The sequence below is a fragment of the Talpa europaea genome (assembly GCF_964194135.1).
Source record: "Talpa europaea genome assembly, chromosome: 15".
Taxonomy (NCBI): Eukaryota; Metazoa; Chordata; class Mammalia; order Eulipotyphla; family Talpidae; genus Talpa; species Talpa europaea.
In genome coordinates this window covers 68,339,277-68,354,814 of record NC_140083.1, presented here as the reverse complement: position 1 = coordinate 68,354,814, position 15,538 = coordinate 68,339,277, and the positions used below count along the sequence as shown (strand labels likewise).

Here is a 15,538-nt window from a genome sequence, read left to right as displayed (position 1 = left end):
TTTTCATTCCCTTTGTCCTGACCTGTAAAACATGCCTCGTTGCTACATTATATCCAGGAATGAACTATTTTTTGCTTTAGGCAGCCATTTATCTTTTAGAGTGATTAAAAATTGATTTAAATGTCTGTTTTAATATTTATTTTATTTGATACCATTTCCATAGATCTTCATTTATCTGTGCAGTTTCTATCTGGTGTCTTATTCCAGGAGTCAGCAAATTTCTGTAAATGATCAGATAATAAATAATGTAGGCTTTGCCTGCCAGATAGTATCTTGTAATCGTGCAAATCTACCTGGTAACACAAAAACATGTGAATGTTACTGAGTTCCAATTAAAACTTTAATTGAAAAGTTAAAGTGTGGCAGACTGGCTTTGATCTGCTGGCCATAGTTTGACAATCTGTTCTTATATCTCCTACCTTAAGAACTCCCTTTTATACTGCTGGTAGCACAGATCTGTTGACAATAAATTGTCTCAGTTTGTGTTTTTCTGAAAAAGTCTTTTGTTGAATGTCAGAGCTATCAAGCTTTGTTGAGCACAGAATTCTGGGTTTCCTTTTCTTTTTTTTTAGTACTTTAAAGAGGCTAATTTATTGTCTTTTTATACTTTAAAGAGGCTAATTTATTGGCTAGTATTGTTTCTCATGAGAAGTTTGCTTTAATTTTTGTTCTTCTGTATATAATGGATTTTTCCCCTCTGATCACCTTTGAGACTTTCTTTTTATCTCTGATTTTTAGCAATTTTAATATGATGGGATTAAGCATGTTTTATTTAACATTTAACCTGCTTGGAATTTCCCACGACTCTTGCATCTGTTATTTGATATCTTTCATTATTTTTGGAAAATTCTCATCTACTATCTCTTCAAACACTTCTTCTGCTTGTTCTGTTCCCCTTCAAGAATTCCAAAGTGAAACCATTTGATATTGTCCTGTTCTGTTCATTTTTTTCCATCCTTTTTTTGTGGGTATGTTTTAGTTTGGTAATTTCTATTGACCTATCTTCGAGGTCAAGGTTAGTTAATTTTTTCTTCAGTGTCATTTACTGGTGACACTAAAGAAGGAACTGTTTACCTCTGATATCAAATTTCTTTAATTTCAGCATTTGTATTTTACTTCATTATGTCTATCTTTCTCCTGAAATTCCCTGTCTGTTCATGGATATTGTTCACCTTTAATTAGATCCTTTAATGTATTACTCCTAGCCATTTAAAAATCCCTCTTTAATAGTTAGTTCTAACATCTAGAGCATCTCTGAATCTAGATGGTTCTGTCCATTGCTCTGTATCGTGACAGGGTGTTATTCTTTCAACTGTTTAAAGGAAATCCTGTGCGCAGTGTGAGACAAGCAAGTAAAACTGAAAGATGGAAGGAAATGAGGCCCAGGAACATCAAGTTTTTAATTCTAGGACGTAAAGTCTTCAGATTTTTTTTGGCTTCCTTCAGCTCTTTCTTCATGTCTAATCCAGCCCAGTCACCAAAAACTCTTTTCTGTTTAAGGTGGTTTGGTTTTGATTGGTCATTGGCCCGGAAAGAACCCTCACTAATTTGTACTCTTAGTGACTTTCAAGTCTTGCCCATTATAAAGAACAATATGAAGAAACTCATGTAGCTACATTTTTTGCATGAATGCATGCTCTTTTTCCTCAGAAGATACATTTCCAGAATAGGAGTTGCTGGATCAAAGAATATGCAAATCCTACAAATCCCCAACTGCAGTTTGAAGTGTATTGTGAAATTGCTCTCAGAAAAGTTGTCCATTTGTATTTTCTCAATGACTGTCTATGTTCTTATTTCCACATGGTCACAACAGAACTGAGTATTAATCTTTTAAATTCACCATTAGATAGTGGTGTCCTGCTTTTCTGTTTTACTATATTCAGATTTGTATTCCCAAATAGAGTAATAGAAAGAGAAAAATAAGATCAAATAGAGATGGGAATTTGGAATGAGACCAGAAAACAAGGGAGGAGTCTAAAATACGTGCCAGAGTATTACACTGTGAATATTCAGTTCTGGCTTTTCCCCAAAGCAGGTATTATGGACTGGCTGAGCCAGTATGAATGTTTCAGGAAGAAATAAAATTGAGGGAGTGAACAGAAGCCCTACCTTGGTTTACCACCTTCGCCTGGGGCCCCAGTAGATGATTGGCTAGAGACCAGCCATAGGTCCACACATTCCCAGGGAGATCAACATATATACTACAGCAGAGGAACAGATCTCTGCTTCCTGATGCTCAGGAGTCCATCTCACCCACAAAGATGTGGGCTCAACTCCTTCTAGGAATATTGGCCCTGTTGCCATCCTCTGCTGAAAAATTCCTCCCGTAAGTGCTTGGTGTCAGTTAACTTAGGTGGTTTCTTTGACTGTCTTTCTCAAACATAAGTGTCGGGAGAAGAGATAACTTTTGGTTTAATTTCTTTCTCATCTTTTCCCTCCTTTTGTTTCATTTCTCTTTTACCCAGAGAGAAAAGCAGAGGTGCCAATGGGAACTTTTACGAAAAAGAGAATATTAAAATACAGTATTATTAAACACAGTATTAAATATTAAATATTAAAATACATCCTTATACCTTTTTGTGTGTCATAGAACTGATTTCCTCCTTAATAACTTCAACATAGGTTCTCAATGGTCACCTCCTAATGATGGGAGGGTTAAAGTGGTAGGTTCTTTGTAAACTGCCAGCTCTTCTCCCTCATATGATTCCTCTAAGATTCATAAAGGCAGGGGTTCTGTCTGTTTAATTCACTCCTATGTGCTGAGTGATTAGGAGAGCGCTTAGCTTTTCATTGAATGAATGAATCATTACTATCCTGAAATCCATTTGCTTTCTTAATAGAAACTACCTGGTGACATTACCAGCCCAGCTTAACTTCCCCTCTGCTCAGAAGGTTTGTTTGGATCTGAGCCCAGGGTACTGTGATGTGAAATTCACTATTACTCTGGAGACCAAGGACAAAATCCAGAAGTTGCTAGAACACTCTGGATTGAAGAAGAGGCACTTACATTGCATCTCATTTTTGGTAAGCCCAGTCTTGGCTCCAACTCTGATTCCTTACTGTCCTATTGTCTTCCCTAGGCTCTCACTGTGATCTAACTTCAAGTATGAAGTTTGTTACCTTATTTTGCCATGCTTTTAAATCTACCTCACTTAAACCTAACTTCATCTCCTGGCCATAACTCATCCACAGTTTCCTTAACCTTGCATTTTTCTTCTAGCATTTGACCTTAACCTTTTGTTATGGTTTCTCTTCTTCGTGGCAACTTGTTTGATGCCTCTACCTTGCTACCCCAAAAACTCTGTCCTTTCCTTTTACTCTCCCACTCTTGACTTGAGACCAGTTCATTTTATATATCCCCCAATCTCCTACTGTTCCCCAGAACTTCCCTCTCTTGGCCAGGTACCACCTCCTGCAGGTGGCACGGAAGAAGTGGCCACCGTCCGGGTATTAGGAACGGGAAAGAATGTCAACTTTGAGGAGAAGAAAAAGGTTCTAATTCAGAGGCAGGGGAATGGCATCTTTATCCAGACTGACAAACCTGTCTACAACACAGGGCAGAAAGGTAAGAAGTACATAAAAGAAAGGGGAGACACATTCATACAGGGGGCTTCATGATGAGGCCGAGGCCTCTGGGAGGAGGAGTAAGAAGAGAGGCAGGTCTGAAGGGCTGAAATGTTATAGGCATTTAACACATGCTGCTTTACCAGCTAGAGACTCGTGGGTAGAGATTCTACTGTGTATCTAAAACTAAAATTGAAGTACACATTTCTCCTGGAATAGATTTTTCTAAGAGTCCTTGGATTTCTGGGTTTGACAGCCAGCTGCTAGGCTATGAACAGAAAGCTTCCAGGGATTTTGGCTCAAGCTTAGTTACTTGAATTTGTTCTTTGTTCCTTCTAGGGGCATTCCATTCTCAGGTTTCAAAGTCAGAGAGAGCTCTGAAGAGAAACCGTTTGAGGCTTTACCTCTCTTTCTGACTAGGGTATTTTTTGTTTTGTTTTGTTTTTAAAGAGTAAAACTTGATGGGGTTTCGCTGACTCAGAAATATGTGTGTGGAAATAGAAAGGGTGGAAGCAAGAAAGATTCTGAGTGAGAGGGGGGGAAAATCCCCTTTGCTAACGTTACCTGTTTCCCCATAGTGCACTTTCGCATTGTCACCCTGACCAGCAACTTTGCTCCAGTGAATGACAAGGTGAGGTTTGGGTGGGAAGAGGGAGGCTCTCCAGGTGATAAGAGGGGAGGCCCTTGGGGTTGCAGAAGCTTGTGAGTATTGTGCTAGCTTCAGGGCACCTGCCCCTATTTGTCCAAAAAACAAGCAGCGGTATCTATTCTCCAGTTTAATAGACAAGAACATTATCGAGTTAACATTCCTGAGAGATGGTTCCATTCCCCGCAGTTGTAAAAGAAGTTTTTTTGCAAACTTCAAGATTTTTCTCTCTAGGAATGACAAGTGACTTTGCAGTTCAGATATAATTTGGGAGTGCTTAATAAAAGGAAGAAATAAGAATATCCATCCTGCCATCTTTCTTTCCTTTGAGACAAGATTATTTATAAAGCAGTTCTCTTCAGGCAACATTGAAAAATACATGCCAGAAATAAAATGTGGTAACATTTGGCAAATTAAAAAAAATCAGTCCATAGATTTACAAGGGTTATCATAGGTTAGATCTCAGTTTAGGACATATGCCCTTTCTACATGCTTCTGAAATATTTACTTCTCAGAGAACCTGTCTGCCTTCTTTTTCTCTTCAGTCATAACTCATATTTGTAGGGAAAGAGAAAAAATTTCCTCCCATATCTTGGGGGTTTTTTGGGGGCTAGTTGAGGAAACAAATTAACACCAGACAGATTAGTAAGAGTAAAGAACAAGCTTAATTACCTGTGTATGGAGAATAGGGTTTCTAAAGCAAATGAGTTAAAATGAGAGAGGGGCCTCAAGACAAAGAACAGATGCTCTGTCATTAGACGTTTGCCCTGCCTCATGTATAGGTTTCTCCAACAGAAAACTTATTTCTAGTGAATTCCTTAATTCTGTATAATAGTCCAATCTTCATTCTTCTGGGTAGTTAATGGTGCAATAACAATTTCTCCTGACACTGCAGGGCCTTGATTGAACTCAGCTGGAAATACTCTACCTGTTCCAGTGTCTTGGGAATGCCTGTTCTGCATGTATTGGGGAGACCTAGCCTTCATATATAAATGAAACTTCTAAGGATCACAATAGGGAAACATGAATTTTATTTTTTCTCCTTGTTCTCAGAGCTGCTGGTCCCTTTGCCTGTGTACACGAAAGTGATGAGCTCATTGAAAGGCAGCCTCCTCTACTTTCCCGATTAACATCCTTTTAGTTTCTCTCTCCCATTACATTTACCCTTTTTTTATTGGGAGTTCGGTATAATACTGAGTACTTACTTTTTTTTTTTTTTTTTGGTGGGACCCTCGCCTGTGGCTGGGGATCGAGCTGGCGCTGCAGAGGCTGCGGGCATCCTCGCAACCCAGCGCTCAACCGCTGCACCATCAGGGGAGGCCCTGAGTACTTACTTATTTTTTAAACAGAGTGATGATTCCAGAGCCTAAAAGAGGAAACACTCAGGTCCAGGGGTGACGATAGCCAGTTATCTTAGACTCTACTGCCCCCTGGAGGTCGATCTCATTAACTACCCCTGTTAGAATTTTTTTTTTAAAGATAGATTCATTCATTCATTCATTCATTCATTGGGTACAGTCAGAAGCGCGGGAGGGTGAGAGAATTCACCAGAGCCAGAGCGGGGAGCAGAGCAGGCAGAAGGACCGAAGCACACTGCTGAGGGGAGCAGCGGGCGGCAGGAGAGGTCTGCGCGCCATGTGGGACCCTCCTCCGGCGGCCGGGGAGCAGCCGGGGATCGAACCCACGCCGCGGAGGTCGCGGGCAGCTTCGCAACCCAGCGCTCAACCGCTGCGCCACTGGGGAGGCCCCTGTTAGAATATTTTAACTGCTCAAATCAGGCAGGATTACTGAAGGGCGGGTGCTCTGATTTCCACATTTATGCTCCGTTTCTGTTGTAAAATGACTCCTGCCTCTCCACTCCATTCTCTAGAAGGTCGTCTCCTCCTCTAATTTACAACTTGTAACTTGAAAATTTGAAATGCTGAATTTAAAACACTGAAAAAGGAATTTTACCAAGAAACGGAGGGGCAAACGTGTTTACAGAGCACAATATTTTATCTTCAGAGAACTAAAGTATTCTTGTGGGTAACTGACCATGCCCAGTTTGACTGCTCTGCTCATTTCTTCAGAAACCTCAGGCACCTTCCTTGGACATGCTGTCTTCCTGCCTGAACCCTCACTTCCTTCCAGAGGCTTCTTCTGGCTAGCTGTTGTTTCCCCTGATTCTTGATCCCCTGTGTGGGAAAAAGCCATTTATTATCTGAGGAAGAGTTTTTGTTTTTTTTTTCTGGAATTCATGGCACTCCTTAGTAATCTCAGTGCTATCTGCCTCCTTATTGTCTCTGTAGCCCCACGTTTGTGTTTTTTTCCAGTAAATCACTCCAGATTACCTATTCCCCTCATAGGTAAATGTCAATTCAAGCAGAGTTGGCCCAAAGTGGGGACAATGAGGCCCAAAAGCTTGCCACAAGGCACCATATTGTGGGGAACCATAGGAAAGGGGTTCTGAAGCAGGTCTCAGAAAGCTGGGACAAAAGGTGACACCACACCAACATAATGGCTGCTGTTGTCAGTCTCTCCACATGTCTCTTCCAAATGTATCTACATGTCTCTCCTCCACGTGTCTCCTCCAAGTCTTCTTCCCAACAGTACCAGGTGCAAGTTGGGCCAAGGAAACCAGAGATCTCCCTTTTAGCCTCCCTACTTTCCATGTTATAGAGCTCCACCTGCATGCTCAGCTCTGCCCCTAGTTCCCAATAGCTAGTCCAAGGTGGCTGCATATAATTTTGGCTTTTCTGAAGGTTTGCTATTATCAAGTCTGACATTTGTATTTAGTGATACTCTGCTTCTTCATTGGTTGGCATCATATGGTATTGATCAAAGAAAACTCAAGCACCAATCTAGATTTTATTCTCTCTTCCTTCCAAGTGAGACCCAGACTTTGTAACCTATCTGAGACTCCCATACCTAAATTACATCCTTCAATCTCATTTGGTTGCAAATCATTTAAGAGTGTGTGTGTGTGTGTATGTGTGTGTGTGTGTATATATATATATATATATATATATATGTATATATAATGCCCTGAATTCCATTCCATAAATGTAAAATCTCTAATCAGGATTTTAATTTACTAGATATTTTAATTTTACTGGACATTCTAGTAATCTATTTCCTGGGCAACAATTTTGTTTTCAACATTTTTAGACTTTTCAATTAACACCGAGACTCAGCATTTGTTTCATTTTGCCATACTTGTTTTAATCTATCAGGTTTTTTTTTCTTGATTTGTCTGGTTATTTCCTTATTGTGCAGTCTGACTTGCTCTCCTACCTTCTGAAAGCAGGTCTGAGGTCTTACCTGGACTTAAGTTAAATATTTTTGGCAAAATAAGTATTAGGTAATGCTGTGAACCTCAGAAATATCTCTTCGGGAGGCACATAATGCCACTTTGTCCCATTATCAGGGGTGACAAATTTGATTACTTAGAGTGGTGACAGCCTAATTTCCCCAATGTCATTGAAATTAGTAATTTAGGAGGGATAATTTGATACCTGTTCCCCCGATGAACTTAATACTTTAGCACCCACTTTCTTGAGGAAACTATATACAATCCTTGGATAGAACTGTTAAATTTTGTTTCGAAATTGTTTTGCAGTGCTTCAAAGTAAGGTTCCTGCCCAGTGGCATTGGAATGGTACCGGAAGTGGCCATGGGGGTAGTTGGCTTTTAAGAAGGGGTTTAAACATTGGGGGTCTTCCCCATGGTAGCACTTTCTTTTAGGGGGTGCTGTGGAAGAGCTCAGTCACAGAGCCTGAGGAAGGCTGAGGGGCCTAATGCTATATTTCTTCACATTTTTTTTGGAGACTGACAATCCCTTTGAGAAAAATCTCTTCTCCCTCCTCCTCAAGAATCAGCCCATTGTTACTCTTTAGGGGTAAGAAAGAGCCATTTAGAAAGAATGGAGTGGGTAAAGGAGAAAGAAAGAGTGCTTTGTGAACTTGATGCTTTCAACCAACTTATCCTCATTGCTAATCCTACCTTAACCCAGTTCTTTGGTTTTCCTTTTCAGTACGCCCTGATAGAACTGCAGGTAAGTAGATGTTTTTTCTTTTCTTTTTTTTTTTTTCTGTCAGTTGTGGAGAAGGAGGAATGAAAATTTATGCTAAACCTTGAAGCCAGAAGCAACTCTGAGATCTTGGCCCAGAGCCCGAGACTCGGCCAGGCCCTGAGTCCAAGACTCAGCCAGGCCCTGAGTTTCCTCTTATGTGTGGCCTTCCTGCAGATAAAGACACCAACCTCTGCTGTGACCACACTCTCCTGATTCCTTAACTCCTCTGTGCCAAGCCAGTTCAAGTAGGCTTGGTTCTGTACCCTCTTCGTATTTTATAAAATCTATTATCACAGACACTTAACAGTTGAGTGTCTATGAAAAGTTTTCAGGAGGGAAAGGATTGGAAAGATAAGTTCCCCATAACATCACCTCCACTTTTCCATCTAGGTGGCTGTCTTTCAGGTATCTTATAAACGCAACACTCTCCCTTAATAGGGACCATGAATAGAATAAACCCTCTTCCTAAGCTGATACGACCTAACAGGACTCAGTCTGATTATTTGGTTCCATCAGGATCCTTTTCTTTCCAAATGAGGGCAGTCCCCATAGGAGAGTGACCTCATCCAGTAATGAAGAAAATTATAAATAATGCAGGGAACTGTTTGTCCTGAACACAAACCACAGGAACAGATCACAGGGTCATGAATGATGGGTGGGATTCTTTACCTGCTTTTGCAGAGTAGAGCAGGGCTCAAGCAGGCAGGCACATCATTTGTTTTTTGGGTTTTTTTTTGTTGTTATTGGCCACAGGATCCAAATAGCAACAGGATTGCACAGTGGCTGCAAGTGCAGCCGGAGCAAGGCATCGTGGACTTATCCTTCCAGCTGGCCCCAGAGGCTACACTAGGCACCTACACAGTGGCAGTGGCTGAGGGCAAGACCTTTGGCACCTTCAGTGTTGAAGAATATGGTAGGTGGGAGAATAAGCAGGTCAAAGTGTGGGGCATTGTCTTGTTTGAACATTAGCCAAGATAAAGTAAAATCAATTATTCATTTTTGAATCAGTGCTAAGCCAGCTAATAACTTCAGGAGCATGCCGCTTTCATAATTCCCCTTTAACTCAGTCAATTCATCAGATGATTTTTTAAAAAGATTTATTTATATATTTATACAAGCACTGGGTACAGTCAGAAGGGCAGGAGGGTGAGAGAATTCACCAGAGCAGAGCAGGCAGGCTGATGAAGTACACTGCTGAGGGGAGCAGCGGGCATGGCAGGAGAAGTCTGCCGCACCATGTGGGACCCTCACCGGTGGCTGAGGATAAAACCAGCACTGCAGAGGCCACGGGCAGCTTTGCAGCCCAGTGATCAACTGCTGCACCACCAGGGGAGGCCCCTCATCAGATGATTTTATATTTAATACATCAATACATCTACTAATTTAATAATTCATTGTTTTTAAGCAATTGATTTCATTATCACTGGTTTTGTCCTCTGCCTTTTCATTTCTCTTTACACTCTCTCCAGTGCTGCCCAAATTTAAGGTGGAGGTGGTTGAGCCCAAGCAGTTATCAACAGTGGAGGAATCTTTCTCAGTAAAAATTTGTTGCAGGTAAGAACCAAGCTCTGGTTCTGGTGGAAGCTAAAGCCACATTGAGAGCAGCCTATAAGGAGTGTTAGTGGAGGGATGATAGATGCAGCCATCAAAAGCTGGGCTATTTCATGTTGCCAGAGTCTCCAAGAACACATTTTCTAATTGTGTTTCTGCTCCTACTCTCCACTGCTCACTCACTCAGCATTAGTGATTTAGTCTTTGCTTTGTACAAAACATTGAATTGCAGGGAGAAATAGGAGTAAGGAAAAAGACTGGATCTATTTCTGTCCTTGGAGTGGTACTTACTGGGAACAAGCAAGACTCCAAGGCTTTGAAGAAAGGTGGGAAGCGAAGGGTAGAGTGTCAGTGCACTTTTGAAGTGGGGAGTGTGGGAGCCAAGGACAAGACTGACTTCTCTGCACCTACTCTCCTGGGCCAGGTACACCTATGGGAAGCCAGTGCTGGGGGCAGTGCAGGTGTCCGCATGTCAGAAGGCTTATACTTACTGGCACCCAGAGGGAGAACAGGAACAGCTCCCTGACAAATGCAAGAAACTCTCTGGACAGGTGAGTAAGTGGCATCTAGGAAAGAAACTCAATTCACATGTCCTAAAGAGTCAGGAAGCAAACATAGATACAGAAAAGTAGTCAAAGGCCCAAAGTAGGAAGCATTTTGCACAACTATTACCCCAGTCCAATGAACAAAGCTGTGTTCTTTTGTCCTAAACAGATAGGACAAAACAGATAGGATAGCTGTGTTCTTTTGTCTTTTAGATTCTGCTTTGGCATTAAGAAATTAACTCAAACCCTTGTGAGATAGTGTTCCTCTTTTGGAGTTAGTACTTCCTCCCTTCTAGCTTGGAGCTTCAGAATTGTTTCATGATTGTATGTGTGTGGGTGTCCTCTCCATGTTGTAAGAGAGTTATTCTATCTTAAAGATGGAAAAAATTAAGTATGAACCTGAGAATTATTTCCCTCTACAGTACATTATGCAATGGAACTAGAAATGAGGTAATTCATCGTTTCTCTTTGTCTTCTGTCTGGTTGCCTCACTAGACGGACAAAGCAGGATGCTTCTCAGCTTCAGTGGATATGTCCACCTTCAACCTCACTGGTTATATGTACAGTCAGAGCATCAATGTTGTGGCGACTGTGGTGGAGGAAGGGACAGGTGAATGCAGTTCTCTCTGGCTCTCTGAGAAACAAGAAAGGACAATGACACACACCTGCAACTTGATATTGTAATACAATTTCACCTCAATTTAAAAAAAAAGGAAAAGAGAAAGGTAAAGAGTTGTACCAGGTTCAGACCCAGGCAAAGAGTTCAATACTGACCCTCATTCATATTTAGGATGTGACCCTGCCATCCACTACTTCCCCAAAAGTGTGGGGAGGAAGAGTGCATTTGGCTCTTTGGCCAGATATATTTTCAGCCTTATACTTCTGGTGGGCTGTGTTTTTAGGGATTTTGTGTTAGTCCGGGTATGATGTATAATCAGGTATTTTTTTTTTAAAGATTTATTTATGCATACAATAGCTGGGGTACAGGCCAGAGATGCAGGGGGGAGGGTGGTGTGAGAGGATCCACTAGAGACAGAGTGGGGAACAGAACAGACAGACTGACTGAAATACACTGCTGAGAGGAGCAGCGGGCGAGACAGGAGAGGTCTGCCTCACCATGTGGGTTTCTCCCTGGCCGGGCATTGAACTTGTGCTGCAGAGACAGGATTGCTTCACAGTGTGGTGCTTAACTCCTTGTGCCACCAGGGAGGCCCTATAATCAGGTATTTAGATCATCATACATCTGCTTTCCTTCCGCAGGAGTGGAGGCCAATACCACTCGGGAGATCTACATTTCTTCACAGATGGGATCAATGACCTTTGAAGACACCAATAATTTTTATTACCCCAATTTCCCCTTCCATGGGAAGGTATGTGGAAACTTGTCTTTTCACAGACAAAAACTGCTTAACCATCCACTGTTGCCATCTTGCTAGAGACACATAATAGCTGACACACCATTATTCTAAGTACTGTGCACTTATCCACTTACTTAGTCTTTATGACAGTCCAGTGAGGCAGATGCTATTACTGGTTCCATTTTACAGATGAGGAGACTGAAGCACAGAGTAGTTAAGTGGTGTTCCCAAGCTTATACAGCTAGGAACTGATCACTACAATTGAACCCTGCATTCACAGTATATACTTTTAGCTCTTTGCTGTCCTTAATTTCACAGGAAATTTGCCTTGAATATTGATGTGACCTCAGTGCCCTTCCTGGGTCAGTGGCTCATCAAATGCCCAAATCTTGAATTTTAGAGTTGTAAGCTTTCTGGAGAAATCATCTAGTCAGGGCTCCTGCATCTAGGCAAGCTTAATGTCATACTTTGTTTGACAGCCATTTTTAGCTGCTGAAGCCTTTTCTTTAGAGATTTAAAGATGTCCTTTGTTAGTGTCTGTTTAATGATATTGAACTTAATCGCCCCCTCTTTAAAGTTTATCTTTTCTCACTTCCCTAATAACTGGTCAACACAATGATATTGTATATATTTAGATCCACTTTTCTCTATCCCAAGAGTAGATCCAGATTTTCTCTGAGCCTAAGAAATATGGAATTTGGGAGTGGAAAAGGACTCTCTTCAAGAAAATGAAAGCAAAATAATGCACAGAACTTGGGAGAGGCCTGCACAAATGAAGGCTCTTAAAGTTCCATTAACTGCTTAGCATACATGCTTCTGTTCCAGGATAAACTACTTTTGTTTCTCAGCTCTTCATAGATCCCAGTTTTTTGCCCTTGAATCACCCTTGTATTTACCCTTGAAAATTACCTTTTCTGAACTCTGTTCTGGGATATGGTCTTAGAGTTTCTGTCATCATCTCACTTTTTCTCATACTGCATCTACTTCAATCCTAACTCCCACCCCAAATGCCTTCATCCCTCAGATCAGAGTTAGGGGCCATGATGATTCCCTCCTCAAGAATCATCCAGTGTTTCTGGTAATTTATGGCACAAATGAAACCATGAACCAGACCCTCATCACTGACAATGATGGCCTCGCCACCTTCAAGCTGGACACAGCTCTCTGGAACGGGATGGGCATTTCTCTGCAGGTAAGTGCTAGGGGGCCAGCTTCTAGCAAGGAAGGCTTCCCTGAAGAAATACTTTAGAATTGTTCAATTTCTTTCTCCCCCCCACCCTTTGTAATTCCATCTCCTTCATTCAATTGATGTCAACTTTTCCTGTTTGTTTTTAAAATCAATGAGATAAATGCCCCTTTCGATCAAAATTGCTATTTTTCATTTACCTTATGACTTATCTCCATCTCTATTTGATCCTATGCTTGAAATCAAAGGAAGGAAGAAAAATGGTTCAGAGTCATCTTCTTCCTCCTATTCCTCTCTCCTCCACTTCCCACTACTCCTAAAAATGACAAAGAGAATTCTAGATTTTGGACAGTGTATAAAAAAGTCTACTTGTGTTAGTTATCAATTGCCACACAATGCTTGTGCATTTGTCATCTAGTGAGAAAAGCATCTCTGCTGATCTGGGTGGATGTCTCTCCAGGTAGGTGGACCAGCAGGCTGGTGGCTGGTACTTCATGTGTCTCTCATACTCCCCCAAACTAGCACAGGTATAATCTCGTGGCAATGACCAGGTACAAGAGGAAAAGCAGATGTGAAGGGCTTTTCCAAGCCTCTGTTTTCTCAGACAGGCTCATATTCCATTCCCAAGTCACATGGTGGCCCGATGTCAGACTCAAAGGGCACTATAGAATTGCATGGTAAAGGATGTCCACACTGTAGGGATGAAGAAGAATTGAGCCACCAATGCAGTCATTTAGCCACATCACTGAAGCAAATACATACAATTTGCATTGTGGCTCATGATATATACATTGACTTTAGGCACCAATCACTCTACTTAGAAAGATTGTTTTCAATCTTGTCCTCTTGTTTTGTTTTGTTTTTAAAGATTTATTTATTTATACATACAAGAACTGGGGTACAGGCCAGAGGTGTGGGGGGTGGAAGGATCCACCAGAGACAGAGTGGGAAACAGAACAGGCAGATTGACTGAAATTCACTGCTGAGGGTAGCAGCAGGTGAGTCAGGAGAGGTCTGTTGCGCCATGTGGGTTGCTCCCTGGCTGGGGATCGAACTCATGCTGCTGTGGCTGCGGATTGCTTCATAGGTTACGTCTTAACCCCTTGTGCCACCAGAGAGGCCACCTTGTTTTTTTGTTTTGTTTTGTTTTTTATGCCTGAGATATATAATCTTGGTCATGTTTATCCATCCCCTAGACCTCTGTGAAGTTGTCATTTATGTTTTTCCTATAATTCAGCCCTTGCTTCACTCCCCTATATACCAAAGAGCTGCAGCACATACCAGTATAATGGATTCCTCAAACATCCTAGACCTGACTTCTAATGAAGTGTCCAAATGTTGTTTTTACAGGCAGTGAAGATATGAAGAGGTCTATTTAAAAATCATAGCAAGCCCATGGGGTTAATAAGGCTGATGTGCATGCTTAAAAGACCTCCTTCTCTTTCTTTCTCTCAGGGCAGGTTCCAAATGGAAGACGTGGTATATAGTCCAGAACAGGTGCCTCGTTACTATCAAAATGCCTACCTGTACCTGCGGCCCTTTTACAATACAACCCACAGCTTCCTTGGCATCCGCCAGCTGAAGGGCACCTTGAGATGTGGCCAGCCCCAGGAAGTGCTGGTGGATTATTACATTGATCCAGCTGACACCAAGGCCAACCAGGACATTATCTTCACCTACTATGTGAGACTGGGAATGAGGAGAGGTGAAAGTATGTCAGGAAAGGGAATGAGGAGAGTGAGCCAGAGAGGGGGACTGGACAGTCTAGACAGAGACAGAATGTAAAATACACAGGCAATATTAAAATTTTTAGAAATCTTGTTAAAAAAATGAAGAGAACTGATGAAACGAACATTTAAAATATATTTTATTAAACCAATATATCCAACATGATCATCTCAACATGCAGTCAATATATAAATCATGAACAGATATTTTATAATCTTTGTTTCGGCTAAGTTTCAAGCTTTTGAAACTCAAAAAATATATTTTATACTTAAATGCATGTGGGCTAGCCACATTTTAATGATCCCTACTGGATCATTCCAATATCTTCATGAAGCCATAACAATTATCCTGACACTAAGGCTGAGGTGGGATATGTGGAGAGTAACAGGGCTGAGTGATAATACAGTGCCTGTTAACACTGTGTTATCACACAGGTTTTTGTGGAGAGGCCTAGGAGAAAAGTAGTGTCGGGGTTGATGAGACCAGAGATGCTATGGCTCAGATGGTCTGATGAACCGGCCACAGAGCCAGTAACTGGAGTCTGAGGTGACTACTTAGAAGCAATTTCAAAGAATTGGGTTTCAAGTGAGCTCAACAGGAGACAGAGAAGGAAGTTTCTCTTCTGGAAAGTCAAATGTTAGAAGATTCAGGAGAGTTTATGGTATACTCATTTCCATAGACTTGACTGAGTGATAACAAGTAAAGGTGGTGAGGATGAATTTTAGTTCACTTTATATTACAAAGATTATAAGGGAATAAATCCTGAAGAGTCTCAAGAAATGGTGGGCAGTTGCCTGGTTTCTGAGAAGAGTGATTTCTATTCTGTCTGGTCCTACGGTGGTGAGGACCTTTGTCTCCTCCCATCTGTCTCTGCTGCCCAGGATGACCTCCAACGGGCAGGGCATGAGA

At 41.5% G+C, this 15,538-nt stretch overlaps 1 protein-coding gene across 1 annotated transcript in view; it reads left to right on the top strand.

Annotated features, from left to right (window-relative positions):
• Nucleotides 1-2,261: 2,261 nt before the first annotated feature.
• A2ML1 (alpha-2-macroglobulin like 1) overlaps nt 2,262-15,538 on the top strand; it is a gene marked incomplete at both ends in the record, with an annotated part of 34,484 nt that continues 21,207 nt past the window's right edge. Inside the window, 12 exons of the mRNA XM_084255506.1 lie at nt 2,262-2,326; nt 2,841-3,024; nt 3,403-3,565; nt 4,143-4,195; nt 8,223-8,243; nt 9,015-9,174; nt 9,731-9,815; nt 10,237-10,363; nt 10,853-10,967; nt 11,618-11,727; nt 12,740-12,907; nt 14,357-14,584. Coding sequence (XP_084111632.1) covers nt 2,262-2,326; nt 2,841-3,024; nt 3,403-3,565; nt 4,143-4,195; nt 8,223-8,243; nt 9,015-9,174; nt 9,731-9,815; nt 10,237-10,363; nt 10,853-10,967; nt 11,618-11,727; nt 12,740-12,907; nt 14,357-14,584 — 1,479 coding nt within the window. The remainder of the gene's footprint in view (nt 2,327-2,840; nt 3,025-3,402; nt 3,566-4,142; nt 4,196-8,222; nt 8,244-9,014; nt 9,175-9,730; nt 9,816-10,236; nt 10,364-10,852; nt 10,968-11,617; nt 11,728-12,739; nt 12,908-14,356; nt 14,585-15,538) is intronic.